The sequence below is a fragment of the Pristiophorus japonicus genome, chromosome 6, assembly GCF_044704955.1.
Source record: "Pristiophorus japonicus isolate sPriJap1 chromosome 6, sPriJap1.hap1, whole genome shotgun sequence".
In the NCBI taxonomy this organism is placed as follows: Eukaryota; Metazoa; Chordata; class Chondrichthyes; family Pristiophoridae; genus Pristiophorus; species Pristiophorus japonicus.
Window position 1 is genome coordinate 232,645,916 of NC_091982.1, and position 20,227 is coordinate 232,666,142.

Here is a 20,227-nt window from a genome sequence, read left to right on the forward strand (position 1 = left end):
ATGACTAAGTGTCAACTATGTCCATTCTCAGTCAGTGCAGTAACTGGCAGCACCAGAATCTGCCCTATGTTGCAAAATTCTGCTCTTTGTACGAACTCACCAGATCAGCTGTGTGCTGTATTTCATAAGAACATAAGAAATAGGAGCAGGAGTAGGCCATTTGGCCCCTCGAGCCTGCTCCATCATTCACTAAGATCATGGCTGGTCTGATCATGGACTCAGCTCCACTTCCCTGACTGCTGTCCGTAACCCTTTACTCCCTTATCGCTCAAAAATCTGTCTATCTCCGCCTTAAATATATTCAATGACCCAGTCTCCACAGCTCTCCGGGGTAGAGAGTTCCACAGATTTACAACCTTCTAAGAGAACAAATTTCTCCTCACCTCAGTTTTAAATGGGCGGCCCTTTATTCTAAAACTATGCCACCAAGTTCTAGATTCCCAATCAGTGGAAACATCCTCTCTGCATCAGCCTTGTCGAGCCCCCTCATTATCTTACATGTCTCAATAAGATCACCTCTCATTCTTCTGAACTCCAATGAGTATAGGCCTAATCTGCTCAACCGTTCTTCATAAGTCAACTCCCTCATCTCAGGACTCAACCTCCTGAACCTTCTCTGAACTGCCTCCAATGCGTGTATATCCTTCCTTAAATACGAAGACCAAAACTGTACGCAGTACTCCAGCTGTGGCCTCACCAATACTCTGTAGCAGTTGTGCAGTTCCAGATGGGATTTCACAAACCATTTTCTCTGTGTTCTCCATTGTATTATCTTCCTTCCCTCCTTCCCATCACGTCATTCCTCGCCTCCCCAATTGAATGCAGTGACGTGCTATGGTAACGTCCCATGATTGGCAATAACTGCAAACATCGCACCACCACACCTACGCCGTGAATATGCCGTCTCCAGGGAATACAACCGCTACACCAGCAAAGACATGCCGATCCAGGCCGACTTGAACAACCCACCACCAAACCGTCTCAAATCCAGAACGCCATTTTGGACCGTCGCCGAAGCCCTTCAGCGATCTCCCCTCAGCCTTAATGACCGACGGCGAAATGCTTGGAAAATCTGTGACATACGGAATGGATTCCTTATCGAGGAACCCACAGTACAACCTGAAGGATCAAACCTTCCTCGCAAACAGGACAACCATCAATCACCTCAGAACTGGTCACGGTTGATGCTGCCACCTTCTCCATAGGTGGAAGATTAAAGCATCGCCATCATGTGACTGTGGAGCTCCTAATCAGACCCTGGAGCACATCATCGAGCACTGCCCTCTGAGGGAATTCGTAGGCAGCCAACACGATATCCACGCTGTTACACCGGAAGCTTTGGCCTGGATATCCGACTTAGATATTGATGTTTGATTTGTTTTGTTGCTACATTACTGTTAATGCTTGGAGGTCACCAGACATCAGAGGGCGCCGCGGTCGGAGGTCATCGGGCTGTACGCATGTGGCATGTGTGCTTGGTCATCTGTATATAAGCTGGGGATCTTTGTCACGCTGGCACTCTTGGGCTGGAATAAAGATGGATCAGGTTGCACCTGAGTGAGTTTACAGTAACCAGACTCTTGAGTCATTAAAATTTGGCCATCAGCAGCGATCTTCCTCTCGAGGAATTCGACTTCAGTTGCTATGAATACACACTTTGAGCTTTTCAGCCTGAGTCCCACTTTGTCCAGACGCTGTTGGACTTCTTCAAGATTGTTCAGATATTCAGCAGTGTCGCGACCTGTGACTAGAATGTCATCTTGAAATATGACAGTTCTAGGAACGGACTTCAGTAAGCTCCCCATATCCCTCTGAAATATGGCTGCAGCCAAAAGAATCCCAAAAGGACACCTGTTGCAGATGAACAGTCCTTTATGGGTGTTGATGCAGGTGAGTTTCTTCGAAGTGTCGACAAGCTCCTGGGTCATATAAGCCGACATCAGATCCAGTTTCGTGAACGACTTTCCACCAGCTAGAATGGCGAACAAGTCATCAGCCCTCGGTAACGGATGCTGATCCTGTTTCGAAAATCGGTTAATCATAACCTTGTAGTCTCCACAAATCCTGACAGTGCCATCACTCTTCAACACAGGAACAATGGGACTAGCCCACTCGTTAAACTCGATCGGTGATATGAGCCCTTCACACTGGAGTCTGTCAAGCTCAATTTCAACCTTCTCCCTCATCATGTACGGAACAGACCAAGCTTTGTGATTGACAGGCCTTGCATTGGAGTCCAGGTGAATCTGCACCTTGGTTCCCGTAAAATTACCAATACCCGGTTCAAACAAAGAAGGAAACTTTTTCAATACTTGAGCACATGAAGTGTCATCCACTGAGGACAACATCTTGACATCATTCCAGCTCAGCTTGATTTTCTCGAGCCAATTCCTGCCGAAAAGCATTGGACCATTACCTGGGACGATCCATAATGGTAGCTCGTGAACCAGACCATCTATGACACCTTGATTAATCCTTAGTGTAAGTACGCAACTTGGCGTTGACTGGACTCAGCTTTGGTTTCGCAGCCTTAGTGTCCCACAGCTTGTCGAATGTCCTTTGGCTCATTATCGACTGGCTCGCACCTGTGTCCAGCTCCATTGATACAGGCACGCCATTCAGCTTCACATTAATGACTACCGGCTGGCTCTTGCTCAGGAACGAATACAGTCCATTCACTTCCTCCTCGGGTTGTGTATCCGGGCCATCACTGAACTGGTCTTCATCAACCACGTGGTGAGCCGCACCACGCATGCTCCGTTGTCGGTGAGAGGTGCGTGGAGAGGCGTCGGGAGTTCGTTGGTGAGGCCGATAAAAGGCACAGCAGGGAGTCCGGGGCCCAGCGTCGGCGAGAGGTGCGTGGAGAGGCAGTCGGGACTTCGGAGAGAGGCCTATAAAAGGCACAGAAGGGAGTCCGGGGCCCAGCATCGGCGAGAGGTGCGTGGAGAGGCAGTCGGGACTTCGGAGAGAGGCCTATAAAAGGCACAGCAGGGAGTCCGGGGCCCAGCATCGGCGAGAGGTGCGTGGAGAGGCAGTCGGGAGTTCGTTGGTGAGGCCTATAAAAGGCACAGCAGGGAGTCCAGGGCCCAGCATCGGCGAGAGGTGCGTGGAGAGGCAGTCGGGAGTTCGTTGGTGAGGCCTATAAAAGGCGTACTTGTGCAGCTACAGGAGGAGGGCAAAAAAGAAGTAGAAAGAAACAGTAAGGTGACGTCACAGCCAAGGGGGTAACTGATTGGCTGGTGATTGGTGAGTAGTTTTTCTTTTTTCTCTTCTATAACAGTGAGTAAACTTTAACATTGTTGTTGCCTATCTAAGCGTCAAGTCATGGCAGGACAGCTCGGTCGCATGTTATGCTCCTCCTGTACCATGTGGGAACTCAGGGACGACTCCAGTGTCCCTGACGACTACGTGTGCGGGAAGTATATCCGCCTCCAGCTCCTGAAGGATCGCGTTGCGGAGTTGGAGCTGAGGGTGGATTCACTCTGGAGCATCCACGATGCTGAGAATGACGTGAGTAGCACGTGTAGCGAGTTGGTCATACCGCAGGTGAAGGGTCCACAGCCAGATAGGGAATGGAAGACCAGCAGGAAGAGCAGTGCAAGGAAGGTAGTGCAGGGTTCCCCTTTGGTCATCCCCCTGAAAAACAGATACACTGCTTTGAATACTGTTGAGGGGGATGACTCATCAGGGGAGGGCAGTAGCAGCCAAGTTCATGGCACCGTGGCTGGCTCTGTTGCACAGGAGGGCAGGAAAAAGAGTGGGAGAGCGATAGTGATAGGGGATTCAATTGTGAGGGGAATAGATCGGCATTTCTGTGGCCACAACCGAGACTCCAGGATGGTATGTTGCCTCCCTGGTGCAAGGGTCAAGGATGTCTAGGAGCGGGTGCAGGACATTCTAAAAAGGGAGGGAGAAAAGCCAGTTGTCGTGGTGCACATTGGTACCAACGACATAGGTAAAAAAAGGGATGAGGTCCTACGAAACGAATTTAAGGAGCTAGGAGCTAAATTTAAAAAGTAGGACCTCAAAAGTAGTAATCTCGGGATTGCTACCAGTGCCACGTGCTAGTCAGAGTAGGAATCGCAGATAGCACAGATGAATACGTGGCTTGAGCAGTGGTGCAGCAGGGAGGGATTCAAATTCCTGGGGCATTGGAACCGGTTCTGGGGGAGGTGGGACCAGTACAAACCGAACGGTCTGCACCTGGGCAGGACCGGAACCAATGTCCTAGGGAGAGTGTTTGCTAGTGCTGTTGGGGAGGAGTTAAACTAATATGGCAGGGGGATGGGAACCAATGCAGGGAGACAGAAAGAAACAAAAAAGAGACAAAAGCAAAAGACAGAAAGGAGATGAGGAAAAGTGGAGGGCAGAGAAACCCAAGGCAAAGAACAAAAAGGGCTGCTGTACAGCAAAATTCTAAAAGGACAAAGGGTGTTAAAAAAACAAGCCTGAAGGCTTTGTGTCTTAATGCAAGGAGTATCCGTAATAAGGTGGATGAATTAACTGCAAATAGATGTTAACAAATATGATGTGATTGGGATTACGGAGACGTGGCTCCAGGATGATCAGGGCTGGGAACTCAACATCCAGGGGTATTCAACATTCAGGAATGATAGAATAAAAGGAAAAGGAGGTGGGGTAGCATTGCTGGTTAAAGAGGAGATTAATACAATAGTTAGGAAGGACATTAGCTTGGATGATGTGCAATCTATATGGGTAGAGCTGCAGAACACCAAAGGGCAAAAAACGTTAGTGGGAGTTGTGTACAGATCTCCAAACAGTAGTAGTGATGTTGGGGAGGTCATCAAACAGGAAATTAGGGGTGCATGCAATAAAGGTGCAGCAGTTATAATGGGTGACTTTAATATGCACATAGATTAGGCTATCCAAACTGGAAGCAATACGGTGGAGGAGGATTTCCTGGAGTGCATAAGGGATGGTTTTCTAGACCAATATGTCGAGGAACCAACTAGGGGGGAGGCCATCTTAGACTGGGTGTTGTGTAATAAGAGAGGATTAATTAGCAATCTCGTTGTGCGAGGCCCCTTGGGGAAGAGTGACCATAATATGGTGGAATCCTGCATTAGGATGGAGAATGAAACAGTTAATTCAGAGACCATGGTCCAGAACTTAAAGAAAGGTAACTTTGAAGGTATGAGGCGTGAATTGGCTCGGATAGATTGGCGAATGATACTTAAGGGGTTGACTGTGGATGGGCAATGGCAGACATTTAGAGACCGCATGGATGAACTACAACAATTGTACATCCCTGTCTGGCGTAAAAATAAAAAAGGGAAGGTGGCTCAACCGTGGCTATCAAGGGAAATCAGGGATAGTATTAAAGCCAAGGAAGTGGCATACAAATTGGCCAGAAATAGCAGCGAACCCGGAGACTGGGAGAAATTTAGAACTCAGCAGAGGAGGACAAAGGGTTTGATTAGGGCAGGGAAAATGGAGTACGAGAAGAAGTTTGCAGGGAACATTAAGACGGATTGCAAAAGTTTCTATAGATATGTAAAGAGAAAAAGGTTAGTAAAGACAAACGTAGGTCCCCTGCAGTCAGAATCAGGGGAAGTCATAACGGGCAACAAAGAAATGGCGGAGCAATTGAACAAGTACTTTGGTTCGGTATTCACTAAGAAGGACACTAACAACCTCCGGATATAAAAGGGGTCAGAGGGTCTAGTAAGGAGGAGGAACTGAGGGAAATCTTTATTAGTCGGGAAATTGTGTTGGGGAAATTGATGGGATTGAAGGCCGATAAATCCCCAGGGCCTGATGGACTGCATCCCAGAGTACTTAAGGAGGTAGCCTTGGAAATAGCGGATGCATTGACAGTCATTTTCCAACATTCCATTGACTCTGGATCAGTTCCTATCGAGTGGAGTGTAGCTAATGTAACCTCACTTTTTAAAAAAGGAGGGAGAGAGAAAACAGGGAATTATAGACCGGTCAGCCTGACCTCAGTAGTGGGTAAAATGATGGAATCAATTATTAAGGATGTCATAGCAGCGCATTTGGAAAGAGGTGACATGATAGGTCCAAGTCAGCATGGATTTGTGAAAGTGAAATCATGCTTGACAAATCTTCTGGAATTTTTTGAGGATGTTTCCAGTAGAGTGGACAAGGGAGAACCAGTTGATGTGGTATATTTGGACTTTCAGAAGGCTTTCGACAAGGTCCCACACAAGAGATTAATGTGCAAAGTTAAAGCACATGGGATTGGGGGTAGTGTGCTGACATGGATTGAGAACTGGTTGTCAGACAGGAAGCAAAGAGTAGGAGTAAATGGATACTTTTCAGAATGGCAGGCGGTGACTAGTGGGGTACCGCAAGGTTCTGTGCTGGGGCCCCAGCTGTTTACACTGTACATTAATGATTTAGACGAGGGGATTAAATGTAGTATCTCCAAATTTGCGGATGACACTAAGTTGGGTGGCAGTGCGAACTGCGAGGAGGATGCTATGAGGCTGCAGAGCGACTTGGATAGGTTAGGTGAGTGGGCAAATGCATGGCAGATGAAGTATAATGTGGATAAATGTGAGGTTATCCACTTTGGTGGTAAAAACAGAGAAACAGACTATTATCTGAATGGTGACAGATTAGGAAAAGGGGAGGTGCAACGAGACCTGGGTGTCATGGTACATCAGTCATTGAAGGTTGGCATGAAGGCACAGCAGGCGGTTAAGAAAGCAAATGGCATGTTGGCCTTCATAGCGAGGGGATTTGAGTACAGGGGCAGGGAGGTGTTGCTACAGTTATGCAGGGCCTTGGTGAGGCCACACCTGGAGTATTGTGTACAGTTTTGGTCTCCTAACCTGAGGAAGGACATTCTTGCTATTGAGGGAGTGCAGCGAAGGTTGACCAGACTGATTCCCGGGATGGCGGGACTGACCTATCAAGAAAGACTGGATCAACTGGGCTTGTATTCACTGGAATTCAGAAGAATGAGAGGGGACCTCATAGAAACGTTTAAAATTCTGATGGGTTTAGACAGGTTAGATGCAGGAAGAATGTTCCCAATGTTGGGGAAGTCCAGAACCAGGGGTCACAGTCTAAGGATAAGGGGTAAGCCATTTAGGACCGAGATGAAGAGAAACTTCTTCACCCAGAAGTTGTTGAGGCCAATTCACTAAATATATTCAAGAAGGAGTTCGATGTCGTCCTTATTACTCGGACGATCAAGGGGTATGGCGAGAAAGCAGGAATGGGGTACTGAAGTTGCATGTTCAGCCATGAACTCATTGAATGGCGGTGCAGGCTAGAAGGGCCGAATAGCCTACTCCTGCACCTATTTTCTATGTTTCTATGTTTCTATGTTGTGGACACATCCTGTGAAGATGCCCCACTTTCGAACATCCATTGCATGAGTATTGTCTAAACCGATACTGATGAGGCCGATGATTGCCCCCACAACGCTAACAGGGTGAAATCTGGTTCGAACCAGTTGGCGGGCTCTGAACAGCGGCAGGTTTTGCGTAAGCAATCTTGTTTACAGTGGAACTCCAACTCATCGATGATACCTGCCTCAAATGATCATCCATCATCATGCATGCCTGGGCAGTCGTGATGGCCTTTTTCAAATCCAGCATCTCTGCAGCCAACAGCTTCCTGAGGATCGCGATGTCTATCACGAAGACATCACGCAGCATGTTCCTGAACTTACATGGCTCAGCAAGACGTCGCAGGTCGGCGACAAATCCCGACACGACCTGGCCCTCAGCATGAACATGCGTGTAGAAACGGTAGCGTGATATGATGATCCCCTCTTTTGGCTTCAGATAGTTACCCACCAACGTACACAATTCCTCATACCCTTTTTCCACCGGACGTACAGGCAAGAGAAGATTCTTCATGAGGTCGTAAATTTTCGGACCACAAACGGCGAGGAGAACTGCCCTACGTTTAACTGCGTAAGCCTCTGCCTCCATGCCGCTGGCCACAATATACTGATCCAGTACTTGCTGACAAAATCCGCCCAATCCTCACCCTCCACGAATCTCTCCAGGATTCCAATGTGCATTGTGCATGCCAAGGTTCTTAAATTACCGTCGCCAATTGTAATGACTCAAGAATCTGGTTACTTGTAAACTCACTCAGGTGCAACCTGATCCATCTTTATTCCAGCCCAAGTGTGCCAGCGTGACAATAAAACCCAGCTTATATACAGGTGACCAAGCACTCATGCCACATGCGTACAGCCCAATGACCTCCGACCGCAGCGCTCTCTGGTGTCTGGTGATCCCCAAGCATTAATACATAACAGTTATGAAAGAAGTAGTCCCTCTGGTACCTCACCCAGGTGCTTGTGCAGGCAGGCAGTGTATCATAGAATCATAGAAATTTACAGCACCGAAGGAGGCCATTTCGGCCCATCGTGTCCGTGCCAGCCAACAAATAGCTATCTAGCCTAATCCCACTTTCCAGCTCTTGGTCTGTAGCCCTGTAGGTTACGGCACTATAAGTGCATATCCAAGTATTTTTAAAATGTGATGAGGGTTTCTGCCTCTACCACCCTTTCAGGCAGTGAGTTCCAGACCCCCACCATCCTCTGTGTGAAGAAATTTCCCCTCAAATCCCCTCTAAACCCCCCCCTCCCCCCCAATTACTTTAAATCTATGTCCGTTGGTTGTTGATCCCTCTGCTAAGAGAAACAGGTCTTTTCTATCCACTCTATCTCGGCCCCTCATCATTTTATACACCTCAATCAGGTCTCCCCTTAGTCTCCTCTGTTCCAAAGAAAACAGACACAGCATCTCCAATCTTTCCTCGTAGCCAAAATTCTCCAGTCCAGGCAACATTCTTGTAAATCTCTTCTGCATCCTCTCCAATTCAATCACACCTTTCCTGTAATATGATGACCAGAACTGCACGCAGTCCTCCAGCTGTGGCCTAACCAGTGTTTTATACAGTTCAGGCATAATTTCCCTGCTCTTGTATTCTATGCCTCGGCTAATAAAGGCAAGTATTCCGTATGCCTTCTTAACCACCTTATCTACCTAGCCTGCTACCTTCAGGGATCTGTGGACCTGCACTCCAAGGTCCCTTTGTTCCTCTACACTTTTCAGTGTCGTACCATTTAATGTGTACTGTATTCCCTTACCTTGTTAGCCCTCCCCAAAGGCATTACCTCACACGTAATCCGGATTGAATTCCATTTGCCACTGTTCTGCCCACCTGACCAGTATGTATGTGCAAAGCCGTTTCACATTTAGTTTTCAGTCACAGCAATGAACAGGAAACATCACAGTACGTGAGCTTACAGAGTTCTTTATTAGTCACCATGTGGCGAAAAGAACCAAGGCAGACCACATCCAATCTGTATAACACACCTATATTGTGGGGTTGTTTCAATTAAGCAAATCTTCACATGGATTCCCTGCTGCAATTGAAGCCACCTTAAGCAGGAGGTGTTTGCCTTGCAGTCACAAAAGATGGTTATATAATCATTCTTCGGTTAGTCATAACTAGCCAGAAATTCCAGCAAATAACTTCTTGACACTTCCAATGACACTCGTTTCTTCTGGATATGGTTTGGGGAGGAGGGAGGAAAGAAGAAAAAGTAGCATTAAAAAAAACTTCCACTTAGTCATAATGAAAAATCACTGCTTGAATGAGAGAATGCTATTGTTAACATACACACAGGAATGGATGACCTGCGCAGTTGTCATTGAGCGGCTAGGAGCTGCAGCATGGTTTGATGTGCAGGCGCTGTCACTTTAAGACTACTGCTTGATCAGCTCCGCATGCCAGACACGAGACTCCCAAAGCAAGTGCTCTACTCGGAACTTGTCCACGGCAAACGAGCCAAAGGTGGGCAGAGGAAATGTTACAAGGATACCCTCAAAGCCTCCCTGATAAAGTGCAACATCCCCACTGACACCTGGGAGTCCCTGGCCAAAGACCGCCCTAAGTGAAGGAAGTGCATCCGGGAGGACGCTGAGCACCTCGAGTCTCATCGCCGAGAGCATGCAGAAACCAAGCGCAGACAGCGGAAGGAGCGTGCGGCAAACCAGTCCCACCTTCCCTTACCCTCAAACGCTGTCTGTCCCACCTGTGACAGAGACTGTGGCTCTCGTATGGACTGTACAGCCACCTAAGAACTCATGCTAAGAGTGGAAGCAAGTCTTCCTCGATTCCGAGGGACTGCCTATGATGATGACTGCTCAACTACCTCCAATGTAAATCCAAGTAATCATGACTGCTTGTAATTGCTGAAGGACACTTAAATGTAGATGTAATGCTGTAAATCTTTGCCTCTAGCATAGAAGGATGAAATACCTGGCTATGTTTTAAGATTGTTTTGCATGTGTAACAAACTCATGCCTGGAGTATGACAGATGCACACAAACTGCAAATGTATGTCATTTTGGAATGCAACGAAAAAATGAGTACCATTCCCATCATGCACCCCCCCAAATACCTCTGCCTGCTGGGGTTGTTATAAATAGGACAATCGAAGTATGGGACAGACTCTTCAACTCAAAAAGACTTCCTTTACATGACTCGAGTAAGAATATAAGAAATAGAAGCAGGAGTAGGCCATTCGACCACTCGGGCCTGCTCCCCCATTCAATAAGATCCTCAACTCCACTTGCCTGCACTATCACCATATCCCTTGATCCCCTTAATATCCAAACATCTATCGATCTCTGTCTTAAATATACTCAACCACTGAGCCTCCACAGCCCTCTGGGGTAGAGAATTGCACAAAGATTGGGTATAATTGGTCCCATCAGACTCTACCCAAGCCATTTAATTTCCTGAAGAAAGAAGGTCCAAAAAATTTCTTCCTTTCCCACCCTTCAATGTGCAAAGAAAAGTCCTGATACAGCTCTTTTATGAAGCCATTAATTTTGCATCTTGTTATTTTTTGAGTGGCTACTTTCCTTAGTACAGGCACCTCTTGATTATCCGGGTCCCTCGGGGATTGGGCTATTCCGGGTAAATGATTTTGCCGTTCGGAGAGTGCACGTCTCAGAGCTGAAATTTGACGGTGATAGAACCAACCACGAAGACTTAGTTCGTGTTATCATAGCGTGAACGTAATAAAATACATGACAATGGATTCACCTGCTTGAATTTATGTGTGCTTGCTAGTTGAAGTGATGGAGATTTTCACGTGTGTGACAGTTATTTAATGCCTGTGTCAGATGCGGTGAGAAAGGAGTGCACGGCTGAGTCAATTTATGTGTGATTGACACTTGAGGTGATCGAGATATTCACGTGTGCGACAGTTTTTAAAAATGCCGTTACTGCGTGTTCTCCGTTAGATAATTAAGAGTTGCCTGTATAACAAATCCATCATCCCGGCAGCTCAGTAATCATTATGTTCCACACATCGTTTAATCATTGCTATCTATGCTTATCCCTTTAGCCTTTAATCCCATTGCCAATGAGAGCTTCATCCATCTTTTTATTTTTTAAAGCCTTTAATCAACTCAGCGCTATACTTTATCTGGCAGTCTTATCTACAGGTCCATTAATCTGTGATGAAGAAAATCTCAAGTCCTGCTTAAAGCTTGTCAATTGTCTACTCCCGCGGTTCTGCATTCTATCTCTGCATTATTGAAACCTTGCAACACTTTTAATTCTTGCACATATCCCCTCACTCTTTAATGACAAGATGTTGCTTGTTCTGTGAACCTCTCTTCATAACTTCAAGCCCTACACCCAGAGCTACCTCAGTGGACCCAGAAATCTCTCCCGCGCATTCATTTTTTTCTTGAAGATGAAGTGTCCAAAACTGCACCAAATATTCTAAATGTGGTCTCATAAATTATCTGTAGATAGTTAGAATAACTTGGTTTGACTTCTAGCCAAATGCCTTTGAGAAGTATCTTAATATTTGCCTAACCTCATCGATAACACCTTTAAGTTGACTGGATATTTTCATCAGATAATCAATAGTCATGCCCAATTACTTGTTGTTTCCTACCTTGACTAATAGTCAGCCTTTGTGTTAATATTTCATATTTCCCTTCCCAATGTGTATTACCTTAATTTACCGAGATTACAATCTATCTCTGCTATTCTTTATTTTACCCCAATTGTTCATCTTTTTGAATGCTGCCAAGTTTCCCCATGCTTGTCAGCTGATCACAAAGCTTAGTGTTGTCAACAAATATCATTGTGTTATTACTAAGCACAGTCCTTTTATTAAATTAAATTTCTGGATGTGACCATCATTGGCAACGCCGACATTTATTGCCCATCCTTAGTTGCCCTGAGAAAGTGGTGGTGGGACTTCTACAACCACCGCAGTAGTAGTTTGATACAACTGAGTGGCTTGCTGCAAAGGACAATTCACAGTCAAGCACACTGGTGTGGGAATGGAGTCACATATAGTCCAGACCAAATCCCCTGGGAGGACAGACGCACCAACATTAGCGTCCTCGACCAGGCCAACATCCCCAGCATCGAAGCACTGACCACACTTGATCAGCTCCGCTGGGCAGGCCACATTGTTCGCATGCCAGACACGAGACTCACAAAGCAAGCGCTTTACTCGGAACTCCTTCACGGCAAATGAGCCAAAGGTGGGCAGAGGAAACGCTACAAGGACACCCTCAAAGCCTCCCTGATAAAGTGCAACATCCCCACTGACACCTGGGAGTCCCTGGCCAAAGACCGCCCTAAGTGGAGAAAGTGCATCTGGGAGGGCACTGAGCGCCTCGAGTCTCATCGCCGAGAGCATGCAGAAATCAAGCGCAGGCAGCGGAAAGAGTGTGCGGCAAACCAGTCCCACCCTCCCTTCCCTCAAAGACTATCCGTCCCACCTGTGACAGGGATTGTGGCTCACGTTTTGGACTGTTCAGCCACCAAAGGACTCACTTCAGGAGTGGAAGCAAGTCTTCCTCGATTCGGAGGGACTGCCTATGATGATGATGATGATGAGACCAGGTAAGGTTTCCTTCCCTAAAGGACATTAGTGAAACAATCCGTCAGCTTCATGGCCATTTTTTCACTATTACTGGTGTGCCAGATTTAAAAAAAATCTGAATTCAATATTCTCGAACCACCATGGTGAGCTTTGAATTTACGCTCTCTGGACTGTTAGTCTCGGCCTCTGGATTACTAGTTCAGTAACATAACCACTACACCATGCTCAATTCATATAGCTCACGAATACTATGAAGTTATTTGTGAAAAAATAAACATATTAAATTGTGGAAAATATATTTCCTCCTCTGTGCACTTTTGTGATAATGATATGTTGTTCATTTTTAGATACTGCCTAAGAACTTAAGAAATAGGAGAAGTAGTAGGACATTTGCCCCTCGAGCCTGCCCTGCCATTCAATAAGATCACGGCTGAGCTGATCCTGGCCTCAACTCTACTTCCTTGCCCTCTCCCCAGAACCCTCGACTCCCTTATCATTCAAAAATGATATCCTGAGACTGTGACCCCTTGTTCTAGACTTCCCAGCCAGGGGAAACATCTTCCCCGCATCCAGTCTATCCAACCCAGTCAGAATTTTATACGCTTCAATGAGATCCCCTCTCATTCTTCTAAACTCTAGTGAATACAGGCCTAGTCAACCCAATCTATATAAGAACATAAGAAATAGGAACAGGAGTAGGCCATACGGCCCCTCGAGCCTGCTCCGCCATTCAATAAGATCATGGCTGATCTGATCATGGACTCAGCTCCACCTCCCTGCCCGCTCCCCACAACCCCCCATCCCTCTACCTCCCTGCCCGCTCCCCACAACCCCCCATCCTCCCATCTCTCCTCAGACAAGTTTGCGCATTACCTGGTTTCACGTGGACTGTGTAGTTTGTCTCCATGCCCCCGTAGATGTGATCCGTTACATGGCAGTGAAGAAGCCAGGTACCAGGATGCTGCGGACTCATTTCCACAGTCTGGAAGGTTCCTGGGAATAGATCGTAGACATCTCCACGGTGGACTCCACCCATCTATACAGAGACAACAACAGACATATTCTGGGATGACTGATGCAGTAACTTCAAGCGAGTATGTTGGAATGCGAAACGTATTCCAATTCCAAGGGCTGTGTAGTTCAACCATCATACAATAGCCAAGAGACTTCAATATAGGTAATTCACCTTATATTGGCATCCTAGCTAACGTGCTATGTAAAGGTATGGTTAAGATGCAGTTTCCAGCCTGAGATCTGCCATATGGTGAATAACTGACCTCAGCCATGCTGGTCATGGAAGGTGTCAACTGACGATCAAGGACTTCCCAAAGGTAAGGGAGAGTAAGTCGGACCTAATTTACTAAAAAGCTAATAAATTCCTAATGCCCAGTTTTGGCATTACATAGAATTGCATGGAATTTGCAGTACAGAAACAGGTTATTCGGCCCAACAGGTCTATGCCGGCGTTTATGCTCCACACAAGCCTTTGTAGTGGTTTGATACAACTGAGTGGCTCGCTGGGCCATTTCAGAAGGCAGTTAAGAGTCACCCACATTGCTGTGGGCCTGGAGTCACATATAGGCCAGACCAGGTAAGGATGGCAGATTTCCTTCCCTAAAGTAAACCTGTTGGGTTTTTATGACAATCTGATAGCTTCATGGTCACCATTACTGAAACTAGCTTTTTAATTCCAGATTAATTTAATTAACTGAATTCAAATTCACAACCTGCCGTGATGGGATTTGAACTCACGTCTGCAGATTATCACAGATGCTGCCTGACCTGCTGAGTATTTCCAGCATTTTCTGTTTTTATTTCAGATTTGCAGCATCCGCAGTATTTTGCTTTTGTCTCTGGATTTCTAGTCCAGTAACATAACCAATGTGCTACTGTATCTCAATGTATACATCGTAGACCATGAGCTTGGTCTCCTCATGGTCTACAGGGCTGTAGTGATACCCGCTCTCCTGTATTGGTCTGACGCATGGACGATGGATAGAAGGCACCTCAAGTCGCTGGAGATATATCACCAACGATGTCTCCTCAAGATCCTGCAAATCCCTTGGGGGGACAGACGCACCAACATCAGTGTCCTCGCCCAGGCTAACATCCCCAGCACTGAAGCACTGACCACACTCGATCAGCTTCGCTGGGCAGGCCACATGGTTCACATGCCAGACACGAGACTCCCTAAGCAAGTGCTCTATGCGGAGCTCCTTCATGGCAAATGAGCCAAAGGTGAGCAGCGGAAACGTTACAAGGACACCCTTAAAGCCTCCCTGGTAAAGTGCGACATCACCACTGACACCTAGGAGATCCCCCGAAGACCGCCCGAGGTGGAGAAAGTGCATCCGGGAGGGCGCTGAGCTCTTCGAGTCTCAACGCCGAGAGCATGAAGAGGTCAAGCGCAGGCAGCGGCAGGAGCACGCGACAAACCAGTCCCACCCACCCCTTCCCTCAGCGACTATCTGTCCCACCTGTAACAGGATCTGTGGCTCTCGTATTGGACTGTTCAGCCACCAAAGAACTCACTTTAGGAGTGGAAGCAAGTCTTCCTCGATTCTGAGGGACTGCCTATGATGATGATATTGTATTAACATGCAGTTCTAAGATTCCCAACATAAGTTGCAGATCTCAGTCACATTAACAGGAGAGCTGGCGAAGAGGGGTCTGGTGGCTCTGACACAGAGAGCGCAAAATAAACCAAGATGGCTTTCCTTGGCCCCTCATTGTACATGTCTAGGTGCCAATGCTATTTTGCATTATTTCAAACAATTCATTGCATATGAAGTGGTTCAAAATGCTTCTGAACAACGTGGCTGTATAAATGCTGGTCTTTCTTGTCTTTTACATGTCACACATATTTTGTTGGCATGAATGCTTGGAGTTTCTATGGTTATGGTCCACTTTCCTTCCAAAAGCCAATGGCCAGGTGAAGTCTTATTTTCTGGGTTAAATCCAACAAAACAATAAAACGCACTTTACCTTATATTCAAAACTGTGCCCATGGAAATGAGCGGTGTGTATGTCTACTTCATTACCCATTGCAGTCAGATACCAAAACACCTTTTCATCCACAAACATATCCAGTCCATGCAAGTTTCCATACAGCTTCCCATTTATAGCTGGAACAGTAAAAAAAGATTAAAAGTAGGTGTATTGGTCACGTTTACCCGAGGCAGTGTTCTCCAGTAGGTTGTGTGATAAAGTGTTAAGTGATTCCACGGGCTGTTGTATCTGAACTAAAACCTAATAACAAGCACTGCTGCAGCAGACCTCCTTATCTCTTGTGTATAACTTTGCAATGATAACTTACAGTGAAAAATAGCTGGTTTAACATCTTACTGTAAGCTTAGCAAACAGAAATTCAAAAATAAAATTGATTCTGACTGATATTCATAAACCCCAAAACTCATGCATGCTATGATTTCATAAAACACAATGATGGGATTGTGAAATCTTTGCACGCCAGGAATCAGGATCGGGAATTCGGCCCTGGTCAGTGTTAGGTCAGAGGGAGCTGCACATTCTTCGATTCAGTTGGTGCCCAAATTCCCGATTTGGGCTGCTGGTGTGTGTAGCCTCACTGCAGAAATGCAAACCCATATGTCTCATTCAATTGCCCTTTCAATACGAAGTTGTGTCCGTAAAGAATATTTTAAGTTATGTAACTGTCATGTATGTACATGCTGTTTGTAGCCACTAGATGGTGTCATTGTTGGAGGCCACTGAGCAGCACGCACATGATGCTGCTCTGGTATAAAAGGCCAGCCATTTTGTGAGTCAGACACTTTGGGCCTAAATAAAACAGAGCCAAAGTTGTACCTTGTTTAGTTAAACAGTACTCAGTTTGAACCTTTATTGCATACATAACAGGGCCACTAAAGTGCAGTACTGCTGGCTACAGATCTGGTGGTGGTAGTGATGGGGGCAATTGGATGAATTATGAGCGAATTGGTACAACCGAATAGTGTAATAGCTTCATTGTAACCTTCCCCTCCCTATAGCATATTGCTATCTATACACCCTCAAAGCCTCCCTGATAAAGTGCAACATCCCCACCGACACCTGAGAGTCCCTGGCCAAAGTCCACTCTAAGTGGAGGAAATGCATCCGGGAGGGCACTGAGCACCTCGAGTCTCATCGCCGAGAGCATGCAGAAATCAAGTGCAAGCAGTGGAAAGAGCATGCGGCAAACCAGTCCCACCCACCCTTTCCTTCAGCGACTATCTGTCCCACCTGTGACATAGTCTGTGGCTCTCGTATTGGACTCATTTTAAGAGTGGAAGCAAGTCTTCTTCAATTCCGAGCGGCTACCTATGATGAGACTTTCTGCCTCCCCCACTCACTCATTGTTCGGTAGATCTGGGACAGGCAGAAAGTAACTTAGCATGTAACTCCTCACGGCCTTACATAGAATGACACAGAATATACAGCACAGAAACAGGCCATTCGGCCCAATTAATCTGTGCTGATGTTTGTACACCACATGAATCTCCGGTGGCCAATCCGGTTGGGGAAACAGTCATGTTTCCTCCCACTTGAACTGTTTAATGCTGGATGTTGGGCCTGCCCAGAAAGGTCTGGCATCTAGCATCTGGAAGTCAGCGAAGGGGGTACTGGGGAAAACCTGAAGAGCAAGCACTCTCAGAGCGCATCCCAGCACAGGCCCCAACTAGGAAAGGAAAAGGAGAAATGTAATCATTAATTTAATTATTAATATAAGTGAATGGGCAGCATGTCGGCCACCTCTGTTTCCTGCAGCAGCTAGCCCCAGAAGCCCCGAAGACCTTGTGCAACAGATGGCCACCGACGGACTGACATGACACGCTGGAAGGAATATGGCCAGGGTCAGTGGGGCAACGTGGGGGTGAACACCCAGAGGTGGTGGTGGTGGCTGGGAGTGAGGGTGGCCAGCCAGTCTATTGACTCCAGCAGTTCTCCGTGTTTTAGCTCGGAACTCGTCCGAGCTGAAAATGATGGGAAAAAAGTTGGCTTCTACGTAGAAGCTTCAAATAAAGGTATCGGCCAATCTTCAGTTTGGTTTTGAAAACTGACCACTGCGGGACACATACACGGAAAGACTCAACTAATCACTAATGCTTCTCAATCAGCACAGTATACAGGTACTGAAGAGGACAACAAAATACAATGCACCACCTCAAAAACCATGAATGCATTGACTGAATCCTAATGTATGGAGCAAAAGTGGAAAATGATGTTTGAGCCTGCTGTTCGAAGAGCGAAATCTCTGTCCCAGACCCGTCAGTAGTGAATACAATAACTCTGAACATACCATGCATTTTGTTGCTCTCAATAAAATCTTCATCCGTTTTGTCGACTTTTTTCGGTGTGAAGCAATAATTTTTAATATTTTCATCCAGGTACCATGACTCATTCTCATCACAAACTAGAAAGAGAAGAGCAAATTCTTGTAGCTCGTGCTTCTTCTTCAAACCAATTGATGTGAGGAGGTTTTTGCGACAGATGACCAGAGTGCCGATCAGACCGCTGTACATATCCTGCACCAGAGGAACAAGGAATCACACAATCATACACTCATACTGCCCATCCTGCCTGTGACGGCTCTTTAGTGGACCTATCCAATGAGTCCCTGCTCTTTTCCCCGTAGCCCTGTAAATGCTTTCCCTTCAAGTATTTATCCAATTCCCTTTTGAAAGTTACTATTGAATCTGCTTCCACCGCCCTTTCAGGCAGTGCATTCCCGATCACAACAACTCGCTGCGTAAAATTTTTTTTTCCCCATGTCACCTCTGGTTGTTTTGGCAACGACCTTAAAGGAACGACATCGGATTACTTAGAATGTACAGCACAGAAACAGGCCATTCGGCCCAATCAGTCCATGCCAGAAGTGTGCGAATCTACACATTTCATTTAAAATAATATGCCACTCCATTAATGATACATCCGAAGACAATGACTAACACTGGGCTCAATTTTCCCCAGTATATGCACCGTTTTTTTGGGAGCAGGCTGCTTTTTTTGGCCTAACTTAAAAATCCCCAGTTTCCCCAATTAATTTGCACCAGCGTAACTCAGCTAGTTACGAATTTTTTAAGTCCGTTTTTTTTTCAGCCAAAGGGGGCGTAACCAGCCACCGGCGCCAATTCTGGCCATTTAGGGAAGTTTGGCCAGCTGAGAGTTACTCCAGTTCTGATTAGGCCGGCGTATGTGGCCTGTCCTGAAAAACCTTCCCTCGAGTTAAGGAAATCGGTGCAGCAGCTGCCCGGACACACTGAAAAACACATAGCAGCAACTTACCTCCGACCCCGCCCAAAGGATGTCCGGTCCGGTCCCAGATTCACAGAGAGAGAGAGAGAGAGAGAGAGAAAGACCCGAACCGGGTACTGAGAAGACCGGACAGCCTTTGGGCGGGGTTGGAGGTAAGTTGGTGCTATGTGTTTTTCAATTCTTTTTAGGTATTGGGAGCTGGCTGGATGCTTCAGCTCGCATTGTGTCCCTGGTTACCATGGCAGCACGATCTTATTTGGCGCAGATCAAGGCACCAGCCCCCTCGGGTTACGCCACGCCAAAATGAAGAAATCCAACAGGGAAACTTACAACACTTTTTTTTGGGCGTACTCGAGCCTCAAAAAATCGGGCGTAACTCTTCAAATAGGCCAAAAAAATGCTTTGGGGAAAATTGAGCCCACAGTGTGTAAAATGAAGGTTAATAGATAAGCATCATTAACTATCAAAGGAAGATTTACCATATCCTATCCAATAGTGGTTCACCAATTACAGGTGCATTTCAGCAACACAATGCCACTCAATCAATATAGCTATTAATCCTCAGATACATGAATGAATGTTTTTATGGTTGGCCTCCAGGATATGGTGCCCCAAGTCTCAGAGTTTCCTTATCAACGATATAGCAGACATTCACCTGCAGGGCAATGGAAGGACCTATCAGGGCAGCTTGTGACATTCCAGCCAGCTTAATGTGCTGGACATCCAAGTCCAATGCCATGTACCAGGCATTGGTTACATAAACTTCATCCTATACTTTATGAAATGAGTATATGTCAAATAATGCTATGTCACTTCAAACTGTCACCAAGCTCATGGTCTACTGCCCTCCTGTATGGCTGAGAGATATGGACCCTGTACAGTAGACACCTCAAGTTGCTGGAGAAATATCACCAACGATGTCTCTGCAAGATCCTACAAATCCCCTGGGAGGACAGGCGCACCAACGTTAGCGTCCTCGACCAGGCCAACATCTTCAGCGTTGAAGCACTGACCACACTTGATCAGCTCCGCTGGGCAGGCCACATAGTTCGCATGCCAGACACGAGACTCCCAAAGCAAGCGTTCTATTCG

At 46.4% G+C, this 20,227-nt stretch overlaps 1 protein-coding gene across 10 annotated transcripts in view; it reads right to left on the reverse strand.

Moving 5' to 3' along the window:
• Positions 1 to 9,254: 9,254 nt before the first annotated feature.
• Positions 9,255 to 20,227, reverse strand: part of cp (ceruloplasmin) — a 266,551-nt gene continuing 255,578 nt past the window's right edge. For 8 of the 10 annotated variants that reach the window (XM_070883708.1, XM_070883702.1, XM_070883700.1 and 5 more), the window contains 5 exons: positions 18,180 to 18,405; positions 15,869 to 16,008; positions 13,757 to 13,919; positions 12,780 to 12,918; positions 9,466 to 9,523 (listed from right to left, as the gene is read on the reverse strand). In XM_070883708.1, the coding sequence (XP_070739809.1) occupies positions 12,836 to 12,918; positions 13,757 to 13,919; positions 15,869 to 16,008; positions 18,180 to 18,405 (612 nt within the window). In that variant the 3' untranslated portion in view covers positions 9,466 to 9,523; positions 12,780 to 12,835. Of the gene's footprint in view, positions 9,524 to 12,779; positions 12,919 to 13,756; positions 13,920 to 15,868; positions 16,009 to 18,179; positions 18,406 to 20,227 lie in introns of all 10 variants that reach the window. The other 2 variants (XM_070883701.1, XM_070883703.1) reach the window with 2 other exon arrangements.